The 20979-nt window shown below is 37.9% G+C and overlaps 1 protein-coding gene across 1 annotated transcript in view; it reads left to right on the top strand.

Annotated features, from left to right (window-relative positions):
- Positions 1–20979, top strand: part of LOC134748825 (uncharacterized) — a 58051-nt gene that overhangs the window by 34881 nt on the left and 2191 nt on the right. Inside the window, exons 2-4 of the mRNA XM_063683634.1 lie at positions 18634–18719; positions 19116–19261; positions 20153–20313. Of these exons, the coding sequence (XP_063539704.1) occupies positions 18634–18719; positions 19116–19261; positions 20153–20313 (393 nt within the window). The remainder of the gene's footprint in view (positions 1–18633; positions 18720–19115; positions 19262–20152; positions 20314–20979) is intronic.

Genomic DNA, 20979 nt, shown 5'->3' with positions numbered 1-20979 from the left:
GTTAAAGTTTAAAATAGAATGACAAATTTAAATAACTCTTTCACAAAGCCGTAGATCCTTGAACAAGGCCGCTTTGAATGAATCTCGATTATTTCCGGTAGGTACTTTCCTATAAAAATGTATTGATGTGATAATGTGTCTTATGGCAGAGGTGTAGAGTCTAGATTTAATTGGGATAGGTGTGAATGACGCCTGAAGCGAACACGATTTGAGGCGTCGCCGTCGTTGGTCAGTTTTAACAATTTTTTATCTAATTATTTTAAAAATAGTAACATTAAATCATGAGTACCTTGAGTCTTATTTGCAATAGAAACTTGTCTAAATTAAAGAAATTGTACATAACATCAGTAATATCGTTATATTTCGATCGGCGGAGTTAAAAACTCAATTCATAGCATCTTCGTTGAGTTTGGGCTCATTAAAATTAATTGTCCTATTGAATGTCTGTATCAAAAAGTATTGTCGGCGATAGAACCTTTTAAAGTCTTTAATCCGAAACCGAACCGAACCGAACGAAAAACCGAATTCCTCACAAACACAATCGACCTTGTGACGGTTGAGGAATTCGAAAAAATTCGAACGTAACCGTTATAAACAAGTGAATTTGGTTCTCTGCACAAGAAGGTCTTATATCCTACTATCTCCTAAGAAACTTAGGCTATTTAAGAAGATCATGATAATATATTGGTTGTAATGTAAACAAAAGTGGAGTCCTATACGAAATACCCGTTTGAGGTTTAGGGCCGTGACGGATTTCTCTGCACACAAGCCAAAAAGACAAGAAAGTCATAGTCTGTAGAAGACGAAAAGAGTCATATTAGCTTAGCAGCTGGATTTACGGTCTGATTGCCGACAAAGGGACATATGATACAGATGGGGTGACCTGTTAGCTCATTCCCTGTGACTTCTGTAAACTAATATGGGTAACATCTAGTTTTAGTTTCGGTGGGGAGGCATATACTTAAGGGGATCCCATGCCCCAATGACCTTCGATTTGAATCCCTTAGTTTTCTAATGTTTTTTGTAGCTTACCATATTAACAGCAACGGATTTTAGCAATATAGTATCCCATATTTACTTCAAAGTTCATTGTTTTCGAATTATTTGGCATCAAAGTTGAACAATTTTAGGCCAAAAAACTGGTTTTCTGGCCATAACTTTTGTGTTAATTAGTTTAAAATTAAAACCTTAGACAAATTTTTAGAGACGTCTAAGACGAACCTAAATATGTAGATTTCGTATAAGTAAGATCTTTCACAGCAATCGAGATACGAAAAAAGTGTTTTTTTAGACAATGTTTAAAACAATCATAAATAAATAAGTATTCATTTTTTTCACAATCCGGTAGACAAAAATGGAGATAAAAGATTGAAGAACCGATAGCCGCTTGTCTTATAATTCTATATGTAGGAGATACGATTCAAGACTTGTCAAAAATCGATGAAAACCTCAGGTAGCCCCTTAAATGTGGTGCTAAATGTTCACCGCGCGAAGTATAAGTAAGTAAAGGTTGAAAACCCATACTGTATAATTCTTCAGAAAAAAATGACTGCTGAGAAGAATCATTTTATGTCGCTTAACTTCAAATTCGGATAAATCCATTCGACCCTCTCAGCTCTCAGCAAATATCTACCCTATTTCTTATTTCGACCTTTTCTTAATAACAAATTCGCATAACTTGACAGATGAATGTACGAATGAATATGGATATGAATGAATTTGACAGATAAAGAGAGTTTGACGTATTAAACCTTAGCGTAATTTAAGGTTAACTAGCGACCCGCCCTTGCTTTGTACGGGTAGTTTAACTTTACACAAATCCTTTACAAATTATACATAAAATCCTTCCCCTTCTATTAAAAAAACCGCAATAAAATTCGTTGCGTAGTTTTAAAGATCTAAGCATACATAGGGACAGACGGACGGACAGACAGCGGAAAGCGACTTTGTTTTATACTATGTAGTGATAGTGATAGTGACGATTTTAATTCGTCGAGTTTTTCTCACTATCGCTAGTGACACCTAATAAGCTCTTAAGTATGGATGGTATAGAAAGGATCGCAATCTCTTATGGCAGAATTGTTGTAAAAGTGACCGCGTTAAGCTTTAAATAATAGTTCTCTCCGGTGGCGCTAGTTAGGCTCTGGGGCACGAGTATAACATGAACCAACAAATAACCCGACCAAATTACGTAGGTTGTTTTTGGTAGTATTTCGGTGTATGGTGGCGCCGCCTAATTACTGTTTTTTGATGGACACTTTTCATACATAGAGATTTGGCTCCTTTATACAGTCTCCATGCTCAAAAGATAAAAGATAAAAATAAAGATAATTTATTTGTCAAAAATGACGTCGTTTGTTTGTTGTTGTTGTGTTTGACGATGATGATTAACGTTTAACTATAAATATGATCACAGTGTGTCACTTCTGGTTATCACCCAATAAGCTTTAACGTTTAACCATATACGGTTGATGGCTCGCGTGGGCTCGTTTGACCCCGCCGCCCACGCCACGCAAACCTGTATGTCACTGTGACATGACTGCTGTGTTCATTGACCATAGAAGATGAAATCATATTTTACTAATAACGTTTTTTTGAAGCATTTTCATTATTGTGCCATTAAAACTTTGATTTCTATAAGTCATATTAAAATACAAAAGTGTAATACACGTCTAGTTTTAGGTGACCATACGAATACGACATAAGAATGATTATAATCTTACACGAACTCTGCCAAAAAGCCACTCCCATACAATCAAAGTTACACTCATTTTAAAACGATAGCTATATGTGCCATTTTCAACCAAAAGGGTACTTATTGTCGCTCGTCAGTAAGGCGCTATTTCCATACAGCTTCAATTAGATATCAACCTTATCAACAAGCGACAATGTGGTACAGTCGCCATCAGATATATCAGAGCGGCCGAGGTGCTCAAAAATATCTGAACACGCACCTAGCGCCTTGACAATAGAGGCGTGTTGAGATATTTGTGAGCACCTTGGCCGCTCCGATATATCTGATGGCGACTGTACCTTTTGGTTGAAAACGTCACATATTATATTTATTATTTATTATATATTATATAATATATAGTATATTTATTATATATTATACATATTATACTTAAACATTAAACTTGGGATGGACATTTACCTATTGTTATTATTATTGTATGTAAAACTTCTATTTGCTCTATATATACACGGTGGCTAAAAAATAAGTGCATTCCCGTTATCAGGGTGGTTTTGAGATTATAGTGAGCAACTTTAACTATGAGGCCAACCACGAAATTGTGAAAAAAAATTGCCCTCCATAGAAAATGGGCCAGTCAAAATGTATGAAACAGCCAAATTTTTTTTTGCGATTTCGGGGTTGGTCCCATAGTAAAAGTTGCTCAGTATAATCTCAAAACCTGGCAACGGGAATGCACTTATTTTTTTGCCACCGTGTATAATTTCTTTGTATTACAATTTCTAGCAACGAAAATTAGTGCCAGACATAGATATTAAGTTACTTGAATGGCTTGAATGGCGGGCGGCTAGGTTCGTTAAGACTCCACGAAAAATGTTCGGACTTACGGTATCAATATAACTTCCAAGCTTGCAAGTAGGTAATGACCAAGATTTGAACTTTAACACACGCGTAACATTTCTTTCTTTCTTATTTCTTTGGCCAACCCTCTTCCCGTTGTGCGGCGTTAGGGGTAGTAATTGATAGTAGAAGCTTGATTCAATACTAATTGATTTATTGAGGATGTGCAGGTTTATATACTGGTCATCTACATGCGTTGGCATTTAGATGACATTTAACAGTTTAATAAATAATTAATATTTAAAATCTATAATTAGAACGTAACAAGTCTAGCTACGTCATGCTTACACTACACTAGCTCCTCTCGGGTCGGGTCTCCTAACAAATATTTAACCGAACATTTAAAGATATTAGAGTTTTGAATGATTCACGGTTAGTTTCACTAGACTTATATTGACCGGGATATAGACCGTGATTACCTTTTGTATTATTTGTGAGCTCCCGATATTTCGACGCAGTTACATGCATCATGTTCACGGGTGACTGAAGATAGCGGGTGGGTGTCAAAGTTGTGTAGACAGCGCTCTGTCTACCCTCATTCTTGCGCGTCGGCTGCGTTCACTTTCAACGTTACCAACGGTCGCATTCACACTTGTTGGTCCGGTCGCGTTCACACTCGTTGGTCTGTCCAAACACACTACACTCACGGTGTCACTACGCGTGTTTGATTCGGATATCACTGGTTTTTTACACAAACAAATCACAGGATTCCACACATTTGACAGTTTAAACCCATCTTCACGATTAAAATTTTTGTATTTGTGAATTTCAACGGCTTCTCTTACCAATCTTGGTATATAGTGGCGTTCTGTCGAAATGACCTTGGGACTATGCAACTCGATCCAGTGATTTGTACCCGACTCAAGGAGATGCTGAGCAATAGCTGACTTGCGAACGTCATTGTTCTTGACCGCAGCAATGTGTTCTTTAATTCTGCAGGCAATAGTGCGTTTGGTCTGCCCAATGTACGAACTACCGCAGCTGCACTCAACTTTGTATACACCAGGTTTTTCCAGGGGAAAATTGTCTTTGGGCGACCGCAGAAATTGTGCAATTTTCCTGTGCGGGGTGAAGATAGTTTTTACAGAGTAGTTATTTAGTATTTTTGATATCTTGTCTGTCACACCCTTGACGTACGGCATAAACGCTGGCTGTCTCTCAACGCGATGAGTAAGGCGCTTGGTTTTTGTGTCCCGCTTGTCCATGTTAACTCTGTAGCCATTCATCCTCAGGACACTCTGAACATGGTTCAGCTCCTGGTTTAGATGTAGCGAGTCACACAGAGCGTGTGCTCGATTAGTCAGTGATGCCACAACCGAGTTTAACTGTCTGGGATGATGGTGCGAGCTCGCGTGTAAATAGCGGTCCGTGTGAGTCGGTTTCCTATAGACTGAGTGTCCCAGCATGCCACAACCTGTAACATTCAGTCTCACATCCAGAAACGCAATACTCCTTTCTTGTTCCATTTCCAATGTAAACGACATAGATCGGTGCATGCTATTAAGGTGTCCTAGCATCAGTTCAGCTTCCTGTTTACCACCCTTAATTATGCAGAACACATCATCCACGTACCTCTTCCAAATTTTAACGGGAACTGGGGGCGCAGAAAGGGCTAGGTGCTCAAAGTGTTCCATCCAAATGTTAGCCACCACTGGAGCCACCGGACTGCCCATCGCTACTCCCTCTGCCTGTATATAATATTGCCCGCGAAACAGAAAGTAATTTGTAGTGAGGCAGTGTTCAAGGAGCCTTACGTATTCTATTGGCATGCCGTTCTCCTGGATCTTGTTTCTTACTACCTCAATGCTATCAATTACAGGTACGTTAGTGAACAATGACTCTACGTCAAAACTGACCATCACTTCATCAGGTTCAATCCTAACGTCCTGTACGATCTCAATAAAATGGCGAGAGTCCTTCACGTACGATTCCGTCTGCCCAACCAACTGTTGCAGCACCTTTGCGACGTGTTTTGCTAAGTCGTACGTAGGAGAATCAATCTGACTTACAATAGGCCGTAAAGGAGAATTCATCTTATGTATTTTAGGCAAACCATATATTTTGGGCGGCAGCACATTTCGGGGTCGCAAAAGAAACTTCACTGTATCCTCGCTTAACACCTGTTCACACGTGAACATGATGCATGTAACTGCGTCGAAATATCGGGAGCTCACAAATAATACAAAAGGTAATCACGGTCTATATCCCGGTCAATTTAAAGATATCTCCCATTTCATTTTCCCAATCCATACTTAATATTATAAATGCGAAAGTCTGTCTATCTGTGACAACCTCCTCCTGTGTATGAGGTAGCAACCTCTTCATACTTAAACCGCTGAACCGATTTAGTTGAAATTTGGCATAGGATAGTTTTTATGTCGGAAATCATCCCTAAAGAGGGTGAAACGGGGGGTGGAATTGAGATAATTAATGAAATGCCTGTTAATTGAATTAAGGCCGTTCCATCCGTCCATCTGTCCATCCAGGCCGTCAAATCCAAGAACGGGAAAGACCATGCGCGCCAAGTGTTAATTTAAATCGAATTTTGTCGATTTTTATTTATTTTAAAAACGTTGCCTTACAATATCGAAATTCGAAAGCTGTAAAATTACTATTTAAGTTAAGTTTGTTTTTTGTTCTTTTGTTTATAGTGTTACATGATAAATAACCGAGTAAAGTTGGATTAAAAGTCCTAGTTAGAGGTTATTTTGGGAATTTATTGTAACGAGCGAAGTGTCATAATTCGTGTATCGAAAGCTTAAAAATAAAGATAATATAATCAAGAACATTTTTTCCACGTCTACGAATATCAACGTCTCTTAGAAAAATATGATCATATAAGGAGATTTTTCGCCTTCAGGCACAGGGAACCGCCCGGAATTAAGCGAACCTATGCTAAAATTTAATGATTGCCATTAGACTTTATCCAGTCGCTACACTTACTTTCACGGATTAGTTTATTAATTCGTGCTTACTTTAGCTGCTGTCACTAATTCCACGCAGACAAAGTCGCGGGCAAAAGCTAGTAGTCCATAAAAACTCATAACTGAATGGACCACACCAGGAATCATTCTAACTATAACTACATTAACTACATATAATGTCAGGATCATATAATATGAATTTAACTGCCTGATTATACGCCATCCTTTACCCTTGCATTATGCCAGAGCAGGATGGAGGATGTGCGTGTGAATATACATTTTTTCTTATACCTGACTAGCGAATGCTCAATCAGAAAGAGGGCAAAAAACGCCCCATGGAATGTTATTGTGAAAAGGTAAATCGGAATTTGCTAGCCTTTCGGTTTGCGGTTTGTTATACCACTTGAGGACATAAATAACCTATGCTTTATTTTTTTTGTTCTAGTTATTTGATATCAATATTTGTAAATCGGCGCATAGCTTTATTATGATGAAACTTAAGGGTTTTTAGAAAAAAATGTACTTTATTTTCGAAAACTTACTCTTGGGTTATTTAGACTCAGAACCACGACGACTATTGATTTTAACAAAGAAAAACGAGTCCAGTTTTTCATACAAATTTTGTGTTTCAGTTTTGTGACGGTCCGTACAAAATATTTGTGAAATGGCGTCACAAAACTAAAAAAAATTTTCGGACCCTTTTTTTTTCATCGACAGTCCCTCTGATTCTTAGTAGGAATAACCCAAATTTTACTATTTAATTATTTTTTTATTTTATTAATAGTATCACTAACAAAGGTTAAACATTTTAGTAATAAGCTACTAATACATTATGGAAATTTATATTCCGAAATAAATGATTATTTAATTTAGTTTATTTTATGGTTTTTCGAAAAAAAAAATGGTACACTTTTATCTGAAAATGCCGATTTACAATCCTCTATAATATTGCTTACTGAGATGAAAACCTTTAATTAGGAATTTAACTTCAGGAAAAATATTTTTCTGAGTTTTTTATTACTAAGATATTTATAAAATGGTTATTATTAGAAAGAAAATATCGCGTACCGTTTGAAAATTCCAGCATAACACCTTAACTGATTTAAGTATTAACATGGTTTTTAAGCCTTATAATATGTAACTAACACAATAGGATCACTGTTATCTTGAAAATAAATAATAATTGAATTGAAATTGAAAATTTTAACGTTACAATACTCGTAGAGTCACCTGCAATAATATGTCTTCGAAGGCCGCAAAAATGTGGTATTTTCTATAAAAAAGGACCTTATTGTCGATGGCGCTTACGCCATTATAAACGATGCTCCGATATAAATCCGCGCAACGTTGTGCGGCGTAAGCGCCATCGACAATAAGGTCCCTTTTCATAGAAAATGCCCCAAATATGAGACACGCTCTTATGACTCTACAAATAAGATCGTGTCAGATATTTTTGCGGCCTTCGTTGTGTCACATATTATTGCAGGACCTTCGCATATACTGATGTCATCATATTTAAGCACGCTTATTAATTTTCAACGACAAACTCATTTGTACGATTTCTTACTTGCTTTAGCTGTTTAGCTGAACTAAAGGCTAGAGAAATATGAGCCTTATTTCCTTAACAAAGTGTTGATATAAGAGTATCGGCTTACCTTAACTAATGAACTCAGTCAGCTATCTATATGGAGATTAACATTTAGACACTTTTGAGGTTGCTTTGCAGAAATAACCATAGGTATTCGGTGTTCATCATCATGACGGTATCATAATATGTGGTATTTTCTATAAAAAAGGACCTTATTGTCGATGGCGCTTACGCCACTGATTACGATACTGATACTCCGATATACTTAAATACAATGCCGCGCGACGTTGTGCGGCGTAAGCGCCATCGACAATAAGGTCCCTTTTCATAGAAAATGCCCCATATTGCATCGTCACGGATTTCTCATATCTAAATATGCCAGATTAGTCACAAAAATACCTTAAGGGAGACCGAGGTGAGTTGTGACAGAGGAGAGTTGTGACATCGTCGATTTTTTGGAATCTATTAACTAATAACGAGCTCGCAATAGCACGCGTTTGTTAGTTCAAGTTACAGCTAACAAACGCGCACTTATTTAACTTGCAAGATTTAACCTGAACATACAAACATTGCAAGTAAAATAGCTTATAAAATTGGTAAAAAAATCCACATGAGCCGTTTGTAAGTAAATCTCATTTCAAAGAAGCATTGAGCTCGACACATTTCTCCAATCACCTTGTCTTACGTAAATGGGGCCTTGGAAGCCTTACGCTTAAGCTTGTTACGGAGACGTACCCCGTACTCGTGACCAGTGACCAATGGTACTTAATACCTATTTGTGCCATTCTCAATCAAAAGCAAATAACTTACTTTTTGCCGGTTGCCAATAAGGCGCTATTTCCATATAGCATTAATTTGAATTATTTGAAATCAACCTTATCGACAAGCGACAATGTGGTACCTTTTGGTTGAAAACGTCACATTTGATTGCAGCTTCAGGGAAGACGGTTGGTTAAAGTTTCCATTAAGTTCTAAGTTCCAATACAAGCATTTGGCTTGTGCAGTCAGTAGAGGCGTACAGGTAATAAGTAGATAGAATTACAGATAGGTACTAATTTATTGTTCGATTTCCCAATCGTCCTGGTTTTTTTTCTAAATTTGCACAAATTATACATCAATGGGTCAAAATGGCCGGGGTAATCGAACTGTCAGTTCAGTTCATCTCATTTTAGTGTGTGGGATGATAAGAAAACAAGATATATGACCCATAAATCCCAGTCATTAGAAAAACCAGTTTGAATATTTCTAAATTTATTATAATTAGATAGATAGATAGATAGATAGATAGATAAAACGTTTATTTGGATGCTGCAAAACACACAATTTTAGTGTAATAAGTAGGTACATTGCAGTCAGAACAAAACTTATGTACTGAATTAAATTAACAAAATTTTTTTTACTTAAACACGAAAAATTAGCTTTTAGTGGTTAGCTGCACGCTGTGTGCATTGCAGCAACAACAAAAGGGTTCCGACTCAGCTATACGCTCCACTCTATTAAGCGGAGCACTGATATTCTGCCGGAACCCATAGAATAAAGAGATATATTGTTTAAATTAAATATTTCTATTTACTGCATGACTCCTCTTCGTCCTATTCCAAAAACTCTCAGCGTGACCTATGTCACCAGCTATTTTTAAAACAAGTCGAAATCGGCTCCTGCGATAACGAAATTCTTTAGTGACTTAACAATCACTTTCGTTGGAGCCTCCGAAACTGCTACTGTCATTCATTGTTATATATTATTTGTATTTTTTATCAGCATTCTTATTTACATACACATAGAGTCTAATTTCGCTTAAGACACTCAACAACAGTCGGCTGCACCTTGCGACCTTGACTCACGCAGGTATAAGAAACTGTCTAAAAGAAAAAGGCATTAAGTACCCAACAACATGAACCCAACTCGGCCTTTTTTGTGAAACATAGTAACCTACTGACTCCTTAGTTTTACAAATTATGTGCATTCCTAAACCACCCAATGTACCTTATACATATATGTACTGGCAAGTGGCAACGATTCATTCATGATAACATGATAATCAATAATCATGATATAAAATTATAAAAATGTATTGTGAAAAATCTAAGGCTAATACCCGACAAGAAATTGTAGAAAATTAATGAGGGCGGTACTTCCTACGTAACTGTCACATTTTTTACTTAACATGGCAACAATTTAGTATGGAATTTTTTAGTTATATCACAATATACAAATTTGACAAATCTCGCTTGTTAGTTTGTATCGAACGATATGGCAATCGACCCCCACTCTAATTTGTCTCTGAATTAAAAAAAAAACTACGGATGCGTGACATGCGTGAAAAAAGTTTTCTTTGCCGCCATTTGACGTGCAGTTTATCTTTTAATTATTTGGTAAGTAAAAAATAATTTGTTTTCTTGTTTTTAAAGTAACTCTAGTAAAAGTTTCGTGTAAAATGTGCGTTAAAGATATTTCGGAGACGCCACCTCATATCCGCAAATTCCGCCAGTGCAACTATGCCCCAATGTCGGCTGTAATATGAGGTTAGTTAATATATCATAGAAAGTTTATAATATGTGTGTAGATAAAGCAGTGTATGTAACTGTACATAATTAGGCATTAAAACACTCGTGTGATTCTATTATGAAACTCACTACGTTCGTTTCATAAATCCACACTCGTGTTTTCATGCCTTTAATTATGTAGCAGTCACATAAACTACTATTATCAGCACTCCAATATCACCTAACGATATTTGTACACATGCATGCTAAAAATAAATAATTTGGTTTTGACACTTCTTTAAATACTGGGGTTATGTCACGCCCCCCATATGTCACGCAAAATAGGCGCCAGTCGTCGAGTTGCGGAAAATCGCCCGAACTACAATACAATACAATACAATGGGGTTCGTCTCCCACCTGGGCAAATCTCCCGGATTCCCCCTACTTACTCGGGTTTCATACTAGAAAAAAATCGTCACCCACATACTACTCGTATGTATGTAACAATTTAAGTATGAAAAATTGCAGTGCTTGTCTCTTACAACCTTACTGACCAGACTCGTTAAAAAAAGGTTGATAGAAAGCCGTAATTTTGTAATTTAAACCTGCTTTAAAACAATAAGTTTAAGTTTAAATTCGATTAAGCCTGCTTTCTTCTGTTACCTAGACGACTTACTGAGATATTGTACAATTTTCATTTCGCTGCGCTTGGCTGCATAATCCCATTCGATATTTGTTTATCGGTTCTTATCGTATCGAATCGTTGATATTAGGTCACTGATAACGCTCGTAGCCATTTGAATAGGTTATCATGCTAATTCGAGTTTGCCACGCTATTTTGTGCTAAATTGACAATCATGTACAGAAAATGACAATCGAAACTTATTTAAAACAATGTATGGAAACAATCACGTAATTTTTTGGTAGCATCTGTGATCCTGATACATTTTTTTAGGGTTTCGTCCTAAAGGGTAAAAAGGGACCCTATTACTAAGACTCCACTGTCCGTCTGTCTGTCACCAGGCTGTATCTTATGAACCGTGATAGCTAGACTGTTGAAGTTTTCACAGATGATGTATTTCTGTTGCCGCTATTACAACAAATACTAAAAAGTGCGGAACCCTCGGTGGGCGAGTCAGACACGCACTTACCGGTTTTTTATTCTTTTCGTTTGGCGTTTGTCGGTGTACTATTTAATTGTCATCTTGGCTAAGCCCCCAGAGTTGTTTGCTAACTAAAACACGATTGTTTGAAATAAAAAAATTCAATGCTTCTGGTGAGACGAGAATTCGCGACAGCCTACCGCTCTACTAGCTGAAATACCGAGATTTCTGTAGCGAATGCTTCCACCCTTTTTTCATTGTTTTTCAGACTTTTCGCCTAGCGACCTTCCCCTCTTCCTTTCCTCCTTTCCTCCCTTCCTTTCTTTCTTTCTTTCCTTTCTTTTAGCGAGCGTCTATCTTACTGTGTTATCGCATTTTTAATGCGAAAATTTACAATGATCGGTTTTAATTGAAAATTAAACTATCGTGAGACATATTTCAAAATATTTAGATCAGTACGGTTTCACTCACTATTATTTTTAGTCGCTTTTGGCGACATGTTTCGGATTCTTCGGGAATCCTTCTTTAGGCACGCGTGTCCGCGGCGGCTGTACGTCGTGCATCCCGAAACATGTCGCCAAAAGCGACTAACAATATTAGTGAGTGATACCGTACTGATCTAAATATTTTGATCGGTTTTACTATAGGTTATACCAATAAGTGTTACATACCCTGTTGTCTGGAACCGGTTGACACTACAGCTGGGGACACTTGATAATGATAACGCAATCTTATCAGCAACTATTTAGTATTTACTTTGATATTGTGAACGGTGTTGCTAGATGTCTGTCATAAATGGTGCTAATTAGCAACATTATGATCGGAGGCACATTAAACGGCAAAGAAATCTCATTTGTTGTATGTGAGCCTCACTTATTTTTTTACTGTTTTTAGTATTTGTTGTTATAGCGGTAACAGAAACATATCATCTGTGAAAATTTCAACTGCCTAGCCTAGCTATCACGGTTCATGAGATACAGCCTGGTGACAGACAGACGGACAGGCGGACAGTGGAGTCTTAGTAATAGGGTTTTTACCCTTTGGGTACAGAATCCTAAAAATCTAACTATTGGTTGTATGTTTAATGTGTTGTGCTTCTATAAATTCGGTGGTGACCTAGATAACTACTGAATTAGCATATTCTCATGGCAAATGTCGCAATGTGTGAGATAATTAAGGCCATCGTATCGTTTTATAATAAATATCTGTTTCCTGTTCCTGACATATGTTTTAATTCAATAAAATAATAGGTAGGTAGAAGGTACTTATACACACTGGCACCGTCCCACCTCCAACGGACTAATGTAAAAGCGGGCGGAGCGGCGGAAAGCGCCGAAATTTTAAAACGTAATAAATATAAGAGCCTCGGTAGAGAGTATCGTTTCGTTCCATTTGGAGTTGAAACTAGGTCCTTGGGGTCCCAGCGCGCATAAGTTGTTTGCAGAAATCGCGAAGCGTCTGGTTGACGTAACTGGTGACCGAAGAGCTGGCGGCCAGCATCCTTGGTACAATGCCTCAAGGGCCTATTTTAGATTTAAGCTAGTTATTAATTTCGTTTACGTAGTACCACTGTATATATCTTGTATGTAAATAAAAGGTCTACACTGGAATATGTATCATATATCACGAAGGTGTAATCTTTGTTTTCTGTTTGAAATAAAGAGTATTTGTATTATATCTCCATACCAAATTTTATCTAAATCGGTTCAGCGGTTCAAGCATGAAGAGGTCACAGACATATAGACACACGCTTTCGCAGTGCAAAAGTGTAAGGATATCTTCGAAACTACTACACCCATCTACATAATTAATAAAGTGCAGTTTGAGTCGCACCAGCTGCGACCCAACGGTCCTGCAACGGCCCGTCTCGCTTCGCTGCCTGCGTACGGCATGTGCTACTAAACCTTGCTCTTTGACATGCAAACACAATACGCCGATATGTTCTTGGAAATGATTATCATAGGCAGGTTTCTGAAGGTGGCCTAGATGGCAGCGCTCCCATAAATGGGTGAACGGGTGAACACAGATTTTTGTATGGGAGAAAACTTTTTTCTGCTGAGTTACCGTACAAAATGTAACTTTTATCTGATCAAGTTGTTAATTTTAATGTGTTAAATTTATTACATATGGATCTAATAATGCCCGTGTAAACAAAAAAGTAAAAAAAACAGTCTAGGGACACGAAAACAAGTGTTCTTAAAGTTAATTCACCCAAATATACAATACCTTTATAATAAGTTTAGGATGTGAATTGAATAAAAAATTTCGTCAGCCGGCTGTATCGCGGTGGAAACACTGTCAGCTGGTCACATGAACTAGTTTCCTAACACTCTTCTAAGCATTCGTAATAGGCAAACATACTATAGACTAGAACCTATAATAACGCCCGTGCACCGTTAGTTCTCCGGGCGGACTTCCCGTCGTATTTCTAACTGGATTACGTATACTTTGTAATCTATCTACATATACCTTATTAGTATTTTGTTGGATGGCGTCGGTTTTGACTTTAAGATCTGTGGTTCCTACCTACTTATATACGCTGCTTCACTTTTTTTTATTAAAAGCAAATTAAAACTTCAACTTCTCACGCATTAAACGTCTCACTCCTAGTCGCCGTGGTTTAGTTCATGTTGCATAATTAAACTCTCCATTCATCTCCTGCTCACATTCTACCTGTTTTTAGAATAATTCAAGTTTTTCATTTCATTTCATTTATTTTATTCCTAAACAATACAAGCATTGTGTCAGAAATTACATTAAATACAGTTTATAAATAACAATAATAATAAACACATTTATACTAATACTAAATAACAATTATAAATACCTTAAATTAGCGACATCAAATATTTCATCAATACTATAGGAGCATCTAGTCAATAAGAACGACTTCAACCTACCAATCCGTAATGGCTTTTAGGTCAGTAGGGAGCTTATTAAATAGAGTGACTGCCTGGTATCTTGCGCAATGTTTGGCTACCTGAAGTTTCGGAAAGAAGCTACCCTTTATGTTTTTCGTCCTTGTGGCTAGGCGAGACTCCTGTTCTTCATCAGTACAATCTTTCGCAATATTTTTAACAAACTGGGTAAGAAGAATAAGGACGTACAAGCTGGGACCCGTGAGAATACCCAATTTTTCAAAATACTCTCTACATGAACCAAAAGAAGGAATGTGTACCATTGCTCGAATTGCTCTTTTCTGGGCAATCAAGGCTCCGTTTATATTATATAAAAAGCTATTTCCCCAAAACCTTATGCTATACCGCAACCTTGACTCTACTCTACTCTCTATAAACAATTTTGAGTTGATCTAGTTCTAAAACATCTCTGAGGCTTCTAAGGGCATAACAAGCAGAATGGATTGAATTTACTATAGCCTCAAGCTCTCGCTTCCAATTTAGATTAGAGTCAATGTAAACTCCCAGAAATTTAACGTTTTCAGAAATTTTCAGAGGTTTCAGAAATTTAACGTGATCAGTTTTGGTTTTTGCTGGCTATTATTTTGAAAACTACCTGCTCCGCATTGTTTTTTATTATTCTTATGTTGTAACGTATTTTATTTCTAAATTTAAGGTTTAGGTTTTTAGTTTATGGGTCCACTGAAAATCACTTCGTTGCACAATGTCATTGCTCGGACACATGCTGAGTGGTATCTTCTTTGAGACAACAAGTTACAAAACTATGTCATATTCATATAGGTATTTAATATCTGTTAATTTTAAGATTGTTGTTTGAAATAAATTATTTTCATTTAATTTCATATACGAATATAAATTTTAAGATATGTAAGTAGCATATCCCACATGTGTCTTCCAATAATTGGCACTCTGCATTCCTGTTTAGACAGACTACGTTTAGGCAGACTAATCTGTATGTGCATTAATTGATTATAATTATGTAATTAAATAAATGAAAAATAGATTTATCTACACATCATAATATATGATTAAACCCTCTATGATGTGTTCAAAGGCCGAAAATTACGGCCACACGTGTGATGTTTTTATAAAACTCGCTTTCAGCTCGTTTCATAAACCCGCACTCGTGTTTTATACTCGTCACATAAACTATTATTAATTATAATTAGAGACTCCAATATCATATTCATAATTAAAGACGGATAAATAAAACAAATGCCTGAAAGAGTGGTAGCGAACGAGTTCGGTTTAATTTTCCCTTAATTCTAACAGATGCGTGTTGAAAATTGAGATAAAATTGTAAGAAACGCTTATTTTAGTCTGAGATTAGATTTCTCACGCTAAACGTAGGGTATATTGGGCTGATGACCGGTTCAAAATTGCCGACTTATTAAATTAAGTGCATGGTGTAATTTTGAGAGTGAATGGAGCGAATGATGAATGAATGGATGACCTCACATGGATATGTATACCTAAATAAAAACGTATGGAAATAATAATAACGCTAACAGTAGGTCGATTCTATTTAACAATTTGGTTTTGAACTGGTTTTGATACGACCTTGATGATCGTCTTGGTATCAAAATAAGATCAAAACCGTAACAAGTTGTTAAATCTCAAATGGGCTCACTTGCACTTTTTCTACCAAAAGCAGTGGGGGAGACACTCTTCCTTTCGGGCAAACTCGGCTCCGTTCGTCTCAGCATTGCTCCGAGCATTGGGTTCGCACAACTTGACGTCCCTTGCGTGCACGACCACAGATAAGATAATGACTAATGGAATTTTTACAACCCTAAATAGCCGAAAGGGATAGTGCCATATATTAAACCGTTAACCCAGTGTCTAATAAAAAAAAAGGAAAAAAAAAAGTATTCTATTCTATAAATTGTACCAGGTAACCATGGTAATTCCAGGTTTAACCGGTCAACCCCGGGTTAGTGAATGGTGCAATGGCGCTTAGGAATATTGCTTACGAAGACTTCTTTGAAAGAAATCTGTATTTGATTTGCCAACCGTCGAGTCCGTCGACTTACTAATTTGAGAGGAGATTTCACTTTTGTATGTACACAAACTCTGCTGTTTCCAAACGACGACTTTGTGTTTGTATTTGACCTTATTGTGTCAACTAAATATTTACTAAAACACGTAGGTAAACAGTAACAACATAACAATAATGTAAACATTAAGTAACATTACCTAGACGACAAAATCCGGCTCGAAGGACCATATTGTGTAATGAGGTAATGGGCGGCGCACCGGGTCTTTATTGTTTCCCATAAAGTTTTAATTTGGGTTTTCTCAGAAACGCGTAACTTTTCAGGATTGCCATAAAACAAACCTAACCTAACCTATCTATATTAGTATTTTATACAATCGTGATATAATAGAGAGCTTTTCAGTCGAGTACCGTGTTAAAGCAACGAAGCTTGCTGAGTTGCTTAACTAAGGTACGAGATTGAAAAGCTTGATTATATCACTATTGTATACAATACTTTTTCTACGAGACAAAAAAATAATACTTTCAACTAGTAGAATCTTACCACCAAACCAAACCAAAACCAAAAGTACCTATACAGCTAAGATACGCGAGCTGCCGCAGCCCGCGATACCTTCATACTCGTGCGCGCCCCGGCCGCGGCCGCCGCGGGCCCGGTGCCCCCGGCGGGTTGGTCAACGACACCTCCTCGTAACTCATGAGGCCCTGGTACCTGCTCCGCGCTAAATTCAATTTTAAGACCGTTTTTTTTCTCGATTTCGGCCACCGTAGCCTATGGAGACTAACAAGCAACGCTAAGCGGTTTTCGTAGGGTATGAGTGTTGCTATATAAAGGGTGTCACATGCACGTTTCTGACTTATGAAGCAATTGTTTCTACTACAACATAAAATAAAATGTTTTTGTTGGCCAACCAATCACAAAGCGGTGCGACGCAGCAGCGTGTTGAAGTAGACTAATTTGCATTGAATCGAGTCTCAAAATTTTAGTAAATATTCAAATCTCAAAGTTCCATTTTCAAAATTTTTATAATTGACTAAACCGTATCGATAAAATTCTTATGCTTGAGTCGGAAGTGCCATAGACTATACAACGTTGAAAAGAGTAAGGTTGTAGTGTTGCGTGTGAAGTTGTAATACACAGATTATACTCGACGAGTAGAAAAAAAATATTTTTATAATTATTATAATTTGTACATGCTAATTTAACTATTCTAAACTAAACTAAAATTAAATAATAATATTAAATAATCTATATATAACAATACCTATCTATAGGATAACCTTACGAAGATCCTGAAAAGATAACGGTTTCAGAATTATGACTAATGATGACCTTAAATAATTATATCAAACAAAGGGACCCCGCGGCGCACCACATGAAATGGTGCCATTCTGGCTATGAAAAAACCCCTACAGGGTGGCTAAAAAATAAGTGCATTCCCGTTGCCAAGGAGGTTTTGAGGTTATACTGAGCAACTTTTACTATGTGACCAACCACGAAATCGCGAAAAAGAATTCACCCTCCCATAAAAAATAGACCAGCCAAAATGGATGAAACAACCAAATTTTTTTTCGCAATTTCGGGGTTGGTCTTATAGTAAAAGTTGCTCAGTATAATCCCACAACCTCCCTGGTAACGGGAATGCACTTATTTTTTAGCCACCGTGTATAAATTCATAAAACTTAGCAACTTCTTAAAACTTCTGTTAAATGTCTCTTTCTAACAAAAAGAAATGTCACAATGACGCATAGGGACGAATGATTTAAAGGCTGACCAGGAATATATGATCACGCGCCATGTTGCGGAATTTCACTGGAACTAACTTTTTCATACTATACTGAACTGTCACCCTATACATGAGAATAACAGCGCCCTCTTGACAATGATCATATATTTCTGGTCAGGCTTTAGTTTTGTTAGATTTGACAAACGTTCATGAATAACTTTTTTTTTGGAAACGGTGAACGATCCATTGATAACGGTTCTTATCAGATTTTATTAATATTTGGTTTTCTTCTTTTTCAGGTCAAACAAATATCTGCAGAAATCGGCGATAACGAGAGTATGCGCTGTAGGAGGATTCTTTATATCAATACCTGTGTTTTTAACAGGTTAGTAGTGTTATGTTGTATGAAATGCTTCACTAGTTTCGCATATTATACAGTTTTTTTTACCCTGGGCCATATTTGCGTGAATATGTATACTGAACCCTCTCGGGTCAACATCGCGAAAAATTTTTCTTTTTAATACATTTTGCTGACCAGATATTTTTTATGGGAGAGCCAAATTTTTCGCTATTTCGAGGTTGGTCCCGTAGTAAATGTTTTTGAAGAGACCGTTTATACAAATAAAGCAATAAGGTCACTTCATATTAGGGCCTGTTCACACATTGCAACTAAACGCAAGTAGCAAAGAACACGCAATAAACACTAATCAACGTGTAAACATGCCCCAATGTAAAGGCCCAGCCACACTTACCCGTAACTGACCGTTATCTATTTTTTCAGGGATAATCCTATACACATTCATCCAGTTCCACTCCACGCCTGCAATAGTGACGTCGGTGTTCATCGGAGTCGGCATCATTTTCTGCGGCTGCGCGATGGTACACAACGTCTTCGTGTGGCAGAAGGAGAAGACTAACCTAGTCAAGGTATGATCTATCTCTCTCTGTCTGGGGAATTTGCAGGTGATGAAGTAGGAGGGTGTGTTCACCTTGTACCAGGCGCGGAGCGAGGGGGCCAAGTAAGACTCTACCCTATTCGAAGTACATCTGCGATAATTCTAACGCAGCGTACTACGTAGGCGAACAACACGCAAAGCGATGCGGCGCGGGGTGAATCAATCCTTTGATACCTATAGAAGTGTACTACGTGGGCGATCTCGTTGCGAACGCGAACGCCGCGCCGCGCCGCTTCACTTCGCGTTCGCGAGTTGTTCGCTTACGTAAGACGCAGCGTAAGAGCCTTTAGGGTTAGCCGTACACACTAAAACTTGAAACAGCATTCTGGCGTAAGAACTATTATATAATCGGTGATTCTGGGTAGCTTTTTGGACGTTATTGTGATAAGGACTTGGATGTCCAGTGCGCGAAATATGACCTTTATGGTCCGATTGGTCGATTAATCGGTCATAGACCAAAGAGCAACATAGACCTACATGCATATGCATAAAGTTCAATTTCAATTTTGACACTTCGGTGACGTGGCGTCGGAATGACTGCTTTTGTGTTTGACACGGCGTCGAAAAGGTTAAAGCGGTTACTATGTTGCTACTTGCTACTAATCAAGGTCTACTCCTCAACAAGATACTTGGGTACAAGGACATCCAGCCTAAGTTAAAAGTTCGGGAGCTCACCTGCAATTCCTCTCGAATTCTTGTTCAAACCGAATCGTTGTACTGGTAACGGGAGTGCTTACTTAGTAGTGAGATTATGCTTCATTAACCTCTCGTATAGTTTCCTCGTAAGCAGATCCGCGTTCCGGCATACGAGCCCTTAAGTGTTTCATCAGTTTTTAATTAACGTGTACAACATTGTTTCCAGGCGTTTCGTACAGACATGAACACGTCTCAGAATCAGACGTCCAACGGGATCGTGATGAATGGCCACCTGAACAATAGCGGCGCTGGCAACTTGAGCTTCCACAGGCAAGCGCCTTATTCGCATCCCATCACGCTGCTGCAGCAGGGACCCTATATTATTAGGTAAGTTACTAAAGTCAGTTACAACTATTCAGGCGGTTGGTAGAGAAATTGCGCGGGGATTTTCTGGTAGAAGGTAGCTTAGTTTCGGGACTAAAACTATTTAATTAACACGCCCGTCTGTTGGGGCTCTAAAGGCTGGCGTCCACTAGGCTCGCCGAGGCGAATCGCAATAATTCGCCTTCTATACATTTACTATGAAACTGTATCTATTGATGAAGAGCCGCGGCGCATCGAATCGAATTTACCATTCATAGTAAATGTATAGAAGGCGAATTATTGCGATTCGATTCGATTCGCCTCGGCGAGTCTAGTGGACGCCAGCCTTAAGACGTCTACTGCTAACTGCTGCTGTCCAGAACTTGTAAGTCACCAGAAGCGACAATAGCCGGGTCGACACAGAGCGAGCATACGTAGCAGTGTAGACGTCCCTCATTCGCGCCGCCTCGTCCGAGGCACGTCTACACCGGCCGTTTTGTGCTCGAGGAAATTGCCTCGCACGTATGCGCTAATGACATTCGTGATCCTGTAGAAAGACTGGTTGACATCAACATCTTTTAGCCGCGCCAAATGTTTAACCTTATGCCCTTGTTGCTTATCAATTTAAACATTTTGCTAGACTAGAAAACATTTTCATTAAAAAAATTAACCAGCAATTCGTCTTTTCAG

The sequence above is a fragment of the Cydia strobilella genome, chromosome 17 (assembly GCF_947568885.1).
Source record: "Cydia strobilella chromosome 17, ilCydStro3.1, whole genome shotgun sequence".
In the NCBI taxonomy this organism is placed as follows: domain Eukaryota; kingdom Metazoa; phylum Arthropoda; class Insecta; order Lepidoptera; family Tortricidae; genus Cydia; species Cydia strobilella.
This window is presented reverse-complemented; position numbering and strand designations above follow the sequence as displayed.